This window comes from Microplitis demolitor, chromosome 5 (assembly GCF_026212275.2).
Source record: "Microplitis demolitor isolate Queensland-Clemson2020A chromosome 5, iyMicDemo2.1a, whole genome shotgun sequence".
Classification (NCBI taxonomy): Eukaryota; Metazoa; Arthropoda; class Insecta; order Hymenoptera; family Braconidae; genus Microplitis; species Microplitis demolitor.
Genome location: NC_068549.1, coordinates 5,775,838 through 5,786,130, shown reverse-complemented (window position 1 = coordinate 5,786,130; position 10,293 = coordinate 5,775,838). Strand labels below are relative to the sequence as shown.

At 27.4% G+C, this 10,293-nt stretch overlaps 1 protein-coding gene across 1 annotated transcript; it reads left to right on the top strand.

Annotated features, from left to right (window-relative positions):
* Nucleotides 1-4,211: 4,211 nt before the first annotated feature.
* Nucleotides 4,212-8,640, top strand: LOC103575971 (uncharacterized). Its single transcript, XM_008555982.3, has 5 exons — nt 4,212-4,671; nt 4,752-4,851; nt 5,413-5,610; nt 5,732-5,938; nt 7,887-8,640. The coding sequence occupies exons 1-5, from the start codon at nt 4,520-4,522 to the stop codon at nt 7,941-7,943; spliced, it is 714 nt and encodes a 237-aa protein (XP_008554204.1). The 5' UTR covers nt 4,212-4,519; the 3' UTR covers nt 7,944-8,640.
* The last annotated feature ends 1,653 nt before the right edge of the window (nt 8,641-10,293 follow it).

Here is a 10,293-nt window from a genome sequence, read left to right as displayed (position 1 = left end):
TTTTTCAAGTACTATAATTTTATTTAGTAAAAAATACTATAGCCGAAAGCAGGCCAATTCGACTGTCGGCAAAATTTCGGTCTATTTTGGGCCAAAGATTTTTGCTTGCGATACCCGTGAAAAATGAATCATACATGGCCATGCATGGCCGTATATGGCTCATACATGGAGCATATATAGCCATGCATGGAGCATATATGGCCATACACGGGCATACAAACTTTTTTAATAGTCATGCATGGCCATATGCAGTCATACAAGACCATGTTTGGCCATACAAGGCCTTGTATGGTTCATATATGCTCCATGTATGGTCATGCATGGCCATGTATGATTAATTTTTCGACTATTACAATTACTTATAAACAGGATGTTGTAGTGTTAAAAAAATAGGAATTTTTTTTTATATCACTAACAGCATATTGATGATTATATTTTGCTTTTTCGAAAGTGATTATATTCTTTGAACCTTACTTAGCACAACTAAACTTTGTTGTAACTGTCGGTCGCATAGCCTAGTCATCAAAGCGTCGGTCTCTCGTACGGAAGATCCCGGGTTCGAATCCTATTAAAGCGGGTGCGGTCATTAATAAGTCTATCGTTTTTTCTCTGCATTAAAAATTTCCATTTCGATTAGGAATTCAATTATTCGCATATCTGATAATCTCTGCGTCGCTAAAATAATTAAAAAAAAAAAAATTTTAATTTTCTTTTTAAATTTAGTTAAAATTTCTATACATAGTCATATCAAGTCATATATGGCCGTATCAAGCCATGTATAACCATACATAGCCACGTATGGTCATATATGGTCATATATGGCCATGTCTGGCCAATTTTCATACATGGCCATGCATGGAGCATTCATACATGGCCATGTATAATTCATTTTTCACGGGTAATTTTATTGAAAAGCAAATATATTCTGGCCGAAAATAAGCCGACAAGAGGCCGATTCATCTGTCGGCCGAATTTCAGTCTCTTTCAATAAAATTTTATAGTTTCGGTGTGATTTCGGCCAAATATTTTCACCTGGGAAATACCTAGTGTCGAAGTAGTCGAGAGTTTTAAATAAAATTATACATTTACACCATTTGTGATTTGAACGGTCTAATTTACAAGATTCAAAATTTAACACCGTGCGTCGTGTAACTTTCACATCGGCGGTGTTGAAAATTTTAACTCTAAGTTATTCACATCACAGTGTAGTGTAAGTGTATAAGTTTTTTATTTAGAACTCTCGATTACTTCGAAACTAGATGTATTAAATTTATATTTTAAAATAGTCTAAATCAATAATGATATTAATATACTTGTGCTGCAACCTATATATTATTTGAAAATTTTCAATTACAGATTGTATTATCAGACAATATTTGAGCTAATAACACGGAATGGTGTCAAACAAAATACTTATATATCGTGCTAAAAATAAACCGTTTGATACTTTACACCACGAAAATTCTACACCGTCAATTCACACCAAGCAGACCGTATAAAGTTCTCGGAGACCAGTTTCACACTAAAAAATTTTTACAGTGTAATAACTGATTGCGTAATAGATTTTAAAATCTTTAATTAAAAATAGTTCTATCATATAATATAAGATTAAAGATCAAACTCTGATTGATTTTCAATTGGAGTTTTGAACCTATGGGTAACAAAATTTATTTAAAAACTTTTATTTTACAAAAAATAAAACGGTGTCTCATTTTTCTCCAGTTTCCCTACGTATTGGATGAACTCGAATGTGAAGGATCTTACTATTACTACATTTAGTTATTAATTGATACATAACTTTATAAGCAGGGTATACGCACCTACGTGCATATTCACATACATAATGTTATCTTCAAAAATCGTCAGAATAACTTCGGAGAATCTTGCAAACAATTAACGAATACTTAATTTTTAAAAATCGAACTGAAAATAATAACATTTTTATTTTTCGAAGATTTTTAAGCTTCTTACCGGGAAGTTTAAAAAAACGCTGTAGAGACATCTATTGATAACGTTTCAAAGCTGATTGTACATTCTGTACATTGATAAAAAGAAAGCAATGTGTATGCTGATTAAAAAAGGAAAAGGTATACCTTAACTTATTATAAATTAAAACGTACCATAGGCAACAATTAACATTCATGCTTTAACCTACCATCAATGTATTTTCAATTAATATAATCAAATTCTATTATTTTTTTAATTTTGTATCCATAATTCTAACTAAGAGTACGAAAATGTTAGCTACAACTGCATCCGTGATTCTAATTTACTACCAGTTTATGGTATTTGACGATTTTTAGAATCACGGAAATCTAGTGATATTATTAGATCCACGGAAATTTTCCTCTGTTGAAAATCTATCAGTTTCTTTTATTGTAGTCACGGACAAAGAAAAACTTTTTTTCCGTGTCTCCAGGGTCTCCACTTACGGTCACGGATTTGTCCGTGGATGGTGTCAATAGACACTTCGATATGCTATATGTTATGTATATGCTTTGGATTTATGAATCAGCTACAGTTAAATCAGCGAAAGAATTTTACTGGAATTATTTGTGAAGGGATCGGCATCATATATTGAGTCATTAAGTGAGAATAAGTCTTTAGCTTTATAGAAACTCATAAATATCGCCTTGTATTCCCTCATTCTAAGCTGCATATTTTTTATTATTCAATTTATATATTTATTTATTTAATATGCATGTCTAAAATTTAAAATTTCAAATAATTTGAAAATAATTATGGTAAAGGTACCGTTTTTTGCCACTCGGGCTAGCTTTTGGACGCGAAAAATTTAAATAAAATAATTTGTAAAAGATACAATAACAAAATAAATTTTTAAAATGTGTTAAAAGACACTTTTAACCCGCTGTTAAAATACTAAATTTATTTTACACTTTTTCATTAATTGAAATAAAGTATAAAATGTCCAAAAATGGAGCAGTGACCAAAAATGGAACCTCTACCCTATATGATGAACATCATAGACGCAAGACGATTAAAAAAAAGTATTTCAAATGATTGCACATATAGATAGTTTTTTTTTAATTTTCTACACGTGCATACTTTTAGTTTTTTTTAAATTAAATTCTTGAAAATAATATGTCAATACTTGATTGATAAGGAAAACAGGTCACGCACTACGGCACTAATTTAATTTGGCTGCAAAAATTTTGAATTATCAAATAGAAAATTGAATAAAGTAATTTGTTGCTCAGTTTATACTGTCAATAAAATATCACCGATACTTGTAATGAATAGTAAATATTTAAAACAAAAAAAAATTGAAATCTACATTTCGTTTTATTGAATTCTCTGTTAAATTAAAGTTCGATTTCCCTGAAAATATTACAGGTTTTATTTTTATTTACATTTTTCCTTTCCAGTGAACAAAAATTTTATTGTATTACTTGTTGACTTAAGCTTTTTTTTGTTTTATTTACATTCGATTATTAATTATAAAAATTAAGATGTAGCATCTCCTTAAACTTTTATATTATCTAGAGTAGAAGTAACATTTGTGGCCACGCTCCATTTTTGGGCATTAAATACTTTATTTTAATTAATTCAAAAGTACAAAATAAAATTTTTATCGTAACAGTGGTACAAAAGTATTTTTTTACACATTTTCAAACTTAATTATATCATTGCGTCTTTTATAAATTACTTTGTTTAAATTGTTCATCATACTGAAGTTAGCCAACGTCTAATAATTTTTGGATTTATTTTCAAAACGATAAATTATTTAAAAAATTGCAGCTATAGATTTTTAAATTTTCTACATTTGCATATTTTTATTTATTTATTTTTTTTTTGTAATTAATTAGTTGAAAAAAAATTCAAAAATTGTTCATTGTCTGCTAACTTTCAGTTCATATTAGTTAGCAGACATCGGACATATTTAAAACTTTCAAATAATAAATAAAGATGTTTTTAAAGTAAAAATAAAAAAAAATACATATTTTGACAGCTCAAAACTCAGTACATGCATTTTTTAAAATTTTATTATTTAAATTATTTAATTTTTTTTACATGTAATTTTAAAATTGTCGTATGTCTGCTACATTTACACAGATATTTTTCCAGTGTCCAAAATTGGGCCTTTTATGGCCAAAAACGTTATTTCTACTCTATACAAAAATAATAATATGTATGACACATTCAAAAACTGTTGATAAAATCATTTTTCTTTGTTTCAATATTTGACACTCACACTACTATAGTTTTTTTTTTTTTTTTTTTTTATTCAAGTGGGAACTTTTTATACTTGAAATGATACTTATTTTGTCGAGTATTTCAAAAATAGATTAACTAAGATTTATTGAGAGTAGTGACATATGTCATATAGATATTTACGAGTATAAAAATATACATCGACTTAACAGTTGCCTCTTATTTATGTGATAGTCTTGATTTTGATTGATCATGTTGTGATATATGTAGAAAATATTTTGTTTTAAATTTTCTTTCGTTAGTTTAGACTTATATATATCAAAACAATAACATTTTACATGTGATAATGTCATTGCACAATAAAAATTTATTTATTATATGCGTAATTATAATATTAATGATTAATCATATTAAATCACAATGTCTTGAAACGACAGCGTGTACTTGTTTGCGTTACGACAAAAGAGGTTATGATTTGAGACCATTAGCGCATCAAGGGTTCGTATTTAAATATTTATACATATTTAAATTTTCTTATTAGGTTTATATGAAAATATGTATGTATATTTTTTTTACAGGCCATTTCATAATAAAAATAATAACATCACTTTCCAACCATGCAATGACGTTGATTTGACTTTTAAAGTCTCCAATGATAGTGACTGTCATCTATCATCGGTGATTATTTTATTTTATTATTAATTTTACTTTAAAAACAAAATTAGTGTGAGTGTGAATGGCGCAGACATGAGAAAAATTTTAAATTATAAATAAACTAATTAAAAAATTAAAAATATAAAAATAAAAAAAATGCAAATACTGATTTTCAAATCCTATAAATGTGCATTTTTTTAATTTCATTCGATTCACATTTGATTGACTTATTTCAAAATTTTTAAATTGACAGTTGTCAGCTACATTTACGCTCATTAGACATGAGACAATTTATAAATTTTAAATTTATTAATTACTTAATGTTAGAGTACCAGTAGCCAGCCACCTCATGTTAAATTATATCTATATATATTTTGATCCAATGTTAAAGTATAGGCCCGGCTGGCTACTGTTTAGGGGCTGGGTACTGGTGCTCTTACCCTACATTTTATTTATTTATTCAAAAATTTAAAAAATTCCCACCTGTCATTTACATTCACACTCAGAACAAAATGTAATCATAAGAATAAGAGTGTCATCCTACAGAAGTATTGTTTTACTTACGAAGTATCATTCGATTTGTAGGTTTGTTTGCTAGATGGATTAAACAAATCAGTAAACTTGGGTAAAGTTGAAGAATCAGCGTGGAAATATTCTTTGATAAATACAAATGATGTGCGATTGATATTTCATCATTCTAATTATGTGACAAATATTAAATTAGAGTGCTGTCATAATTGTCCAACAGAATTAGTCTACCACAATTCTACTAACTCAGAATATGTAAGTTTATTACTGAATATATTTATAAATGTAATTAATAATTAATAATGTACTGGGAATTATGACTTTTGTAATATTATTTGAAATTTATTTTCTAATCTGTTATAATTTATCGTTTCAGAATTTGATATTCATATCAGAGAGTAATTGTTTGGTATACATGAGACGAGGACTATCAACTGGATCTGTTTTAGTTATTTTATTACTTGTTTTTTCTGGAATCTATTTTGCTAGTGGAGCTCTTGCGTTAAAATATTTCCGAGGGGCTGTTGGCTTGGAATTGATTCCTAATTATGAGTTTTGGTCTGATCTTCCTGGATTAGTTAGAGTAAGTATTGTTTTATCTTTATTAATACTCTGTAAAAAAAAAAATTTGGTGTGAAAATGATCAAATAATATATTTTCAGCACTAGTGTATCATTATTATTATTATTGATGTAGATTATTTAGAAATAAAAATTAAATACCTAGTGTCGAAATAATCGAGAGTTTTATATAAAGAACGTATACATCTACACCATCGGTGGTGTTAACGTTCTAATTCACAGTCAAAAACATAACACCGTGCGTCGTATAACTTTCACACCGTCAGTGTTGAAAATTTTAACATCAAATTATTCACACCACACCGTAAACCTATTGTTGACAGTGATTGCTGCAAAAAGCGACTTAATTTTTCAGAGGTTGAGCAAAATGTAAATGTATGTTATGAATAATACCCAAAGCAACTGCATTATAAAAAATTTTTGGTGTAAAAATGGTCCCCGAGAATCTTTTTCCATTTTTTATGTAACTTTATTTTTTTAGAGTCAGTATATGGTACTAGTGAACTACAAATAAAATAATAATATTATCTGTTGATTTATCTAAAAGATACAATGTTTGATTATACTTTTTACTTATAAAAATCACTTAATTTAGTGTACATCAAATTTATTGGACGTATTGATCTAGTACTCGATCATCGTGTCAATACACATAACATACAGAGTGTAATGATCTGTACACATTCTTTATCTCTGTTAAAAATTTATTTTCAAACATTAAATATTTATACTAGTAGTTCTTACTATTACATGAACAATAAATATAAAAAAATTGGCAGGTCAATAAAAATTGAACAACAACATATAATAGATACAACAATATAACATATTTAAATAAATGCATTATTTATTTTTTATATTTTTATAGGCATTATAAATCAAGTATGTATTTTCCTTGATCGAGTACTAGAGTACGTGTTGATCAAGTACTGCTGTAACATGGAGCTTTTTTTCCCGATCGGCCATTAGTGCATTGAGTTTATTTATTTGTAATATTGATGATAATTAAATATTTATTTTAAACCTCGGCAAGGTCGACCTAGTACCAGATCGGGAAACTAGTACTCGATTACTCCATGCATTTGTGTATCAATATTTAGTAAAATTTAGTAAGTATAGATATACAAATATATAAGTGATTGGGTGCTCGTTCTCTGATCGGGTACTGGGTCTCACCTTAAATACTTCCCGTTAAAAAAAATCCATATGAATATCCAACCTAGATTCCTATGTGGATTCTTACATGGCGTTTTCGAATGGTTTCCTATATGGTTTTCTATAGGAATATTAATCTGTTCTTTTATTTTTATACGCGTATCAATAGACAAAGAAATCCGGATAATCCGAATTCTATAAAAATTACTTATATAGAAACCCAGATTCCTATATAAATTTCCCACAAAGCAATCAATATATCCAAGTTTCTATATGGGAATCGAGGTACCCAGTTTCCTGTGTGGATTTCCCATATAGGAATTCAGAAATCCATGATTTCCTGCATGGATTTTTACATGAATTTCTATATTAATTCCTATGGATTCCCATGCAACCCATGGATGTTTTTGAAAGAGTTATAGAAACAAAGAATTTGACCTGCAATTTATTTTTTATTAATTTTTTTAAGCTAAACTCCAGCAAAAAGTCAAAATTATCAGATATTGGATGTCGTATTTTGATTAAATTACATTTGTTTAACAACAAAATTTTTTTTTTTATTTTTAAATAATCAAATGAATAAGTTTAAAAATAAATTTCAAGTAAGAAGTGGTCAAAACTTTTTGAATTTAAAATCTCAGTGTTATAATTAAAATTAAATTTTTACTTGCAAAATAAAAAATAAATTGAAAGTCACTTGAATATTTATTAAATTTTTTTTTTTTTATGTTAAAAGTTTTTCACAAACTTATAATTTTATGATAAATGTATCGTTTTATTTTGTTTTCTGTTTAGGATGGAGTGACATTTACACTTAGTGGCTGTTCAGCAGTAAGTTACGAAAGAATATAAATTTTATGATGGATATAATTTTTGTTTACGCAGTGACACTTTAAAAAATTGAATTATAAGTTAAAAATTGAGAAGAACTATTCAAAAACTTTAGGCATTTATTATTTTTTTTTTTTTTTCATCATTGTTTTCCTTTTTCCAAGTTCTTGAAAAATATTTTTACAAAAAAAGTCAGTCTAGTTTCATGTGTTTTGTAAATAACTTATTCAGAGTGACAATAACTTTTTAAAATCTACAGTACCCATTATACTTCATATTGTCGTGAATTCATTGATTTATTCTGCGTGTTACAAATGTGTAAGAAGCTAACAAAAAAAATTTTTTTGTTCTTACCGATGATGGATTCTATTCATTAGAAAGATGTATTTGATTTACGAGCGATATAGTATTTTTTTGGTCAGTTATATGTAGCGTCGTCTTAAAAGGATTAATCACACCACGTCGTGTTTATTTTTTGATCGTTATACAGAGTGTAGTAAATTGTTACAAATAATTATTAATCTCGAAACAAAATAATAGATACTAATTTGGCAATATTTTGATATAAAATTAATTAAAATTAAAATGTAATTTTATAAATTTAAATTTTATCAAATGTTGGAATTATTGAGAATCATATAATTTATTAAAAGTATTAAAAATATATTTTTTAAACTATCCATTACTCTACGCTATATAATATACAGTAAACTCTATAAATATAAATGTAATCATTAAAGAATTAATATTCTAATGATAATTAATGTTTTATATTTAATTATTAGTGTCTTCTGAATTAGTACAAGATGATGATAATTTAATTAATTAAAAATTAAATGATAATTTTATAACATTTGTATGTTAACTCAGTGAAATTTAAAAATACTAATAAGTTATTATTTCGTATCTGTATAAATTGTATTTTTTTAATTAACCGATAGTTAATTAAATTAACTAATCGAATAAATTAATTAAATTAATTAATCGAGTTAAATGACATTTCATTATCGCGAAAAAATTATCAATAAATACTTAGTATATATATTTATTACATTTCACAAATACGATATATGTACTGATAATTTTTTTTTCCAAAGAATAAAAGTAAATTAATTTCATTATCAGCGATTATCAAAAAAACTCATTATATATTATGTATAATTATTAAGTATTAATGTTGATAAAAAACTTTGAAGTTACACTTAACCTCAAAAAATATCAATTCTATCAGAATATAATTTTCAGCTATGAGTAAAAAATATGAAAAACGATTGTAGGCCAACTCAAAATCTTCCCACTGTTTTCGAGCCCAGCGAACTTGCAAACATTAGTGGTAAACTTTTGAGCTTTTCGAGGTCAAAAACCGATTGGACTAAAAACACATCTATTTCGCATTTTTGAAAAAAAATGATTTTTGCCCAACGATATCTTCGGAACAAATCGACCGATTCTCACATGCTTTGCAGCAATCGAAAGAGCTTATTGAGGCTCAGATTTGAATAAATTGAGAAACAAATCGGTAGAGCTATTTATGAGTCATGCAACAGAAACCTAAAGAAACTTTTTAATTTTTATTTTTCATATAACTTATAAACTACTCGACCGATCGATTCGAAAATCTATCAAGATCTAAGTTTTAGTAAGCCCTTTCGATTGTCGCAAGATACGTTCAAATCGGTTAATTCGTTCCGAAGATATCGTAAGACAAAAACAGATTACACACACATGCACACAAACGCAGCCAGACGCAGTCAGAAAAGTCGTTCAAAAAATTGGACCGAAACCAATAATTTGGCTTTTTTTGAAAATTTTTAATTTTCATAGTGGGAAGTTGAAAATAGGTTATAAAAAATAAATGAATGAACCCTGATTCAGAAATCTAATTCGGAATAATTCAAACACGATCAAAAACAATTCAAAGTTGACAAAATTGACTGTACATATGTGTACACTCTAGCATGGATTGAATCATTCCAAATTAGATTTCTGAATCAGGGAAGTTGCGTAATGGATTTATAGTTACCCATAACCTATACTGCCGTATTTAGAAAAAAGGCAATAAGTTCACTCACTGCTTTTCTATCTTACTGATGTTAATTTAACATTAGCTAAATAGAAAAGTAGTAAGTGAAGTTACTGTCTTTTCTTCTAAGCACGGCAGTATATATTATGAAGCTAATATACTTATAGAGCTCTTTAATAAAGCTCTTTATTATATATGAAATTAAGGGGATAGTGTTGCCAGATGCTGGAAACTGCATTGCATAAAGCATTACCTTCCTCAGTCTTTTAAAATTCAAAAGAGCTAGTTTGAACAGCCCAGTACTTTAAGTCTTCTTGAATACAATAGAAGCAAGCGAAAACCTTGGAT

Excerpts from the sequence above, each read along its gene's own strand:
- LOC103575971 (XM_008555982.3), top strand. The coding sequence starts at position 4,520 with ATGTCATTGCACAATAAAAATTTATTTATTATATGCGTAATTATAATA. Across the intron at positions 4,672-4,751 it reads AGACCATTAGCGCATCAAGG|GCCATTTCATAATAAAAATA; the intron begins GTTCGTATTTAA and ends TTTTTTTTACAG. Across the intron at positions 5,611-5,731 it reads ATTCTACTAACTCAGAATAT|AATTTGATATTCATATCAGA; the intron begins GTAAGTTTATTA and ends TTATCGTTTCAG.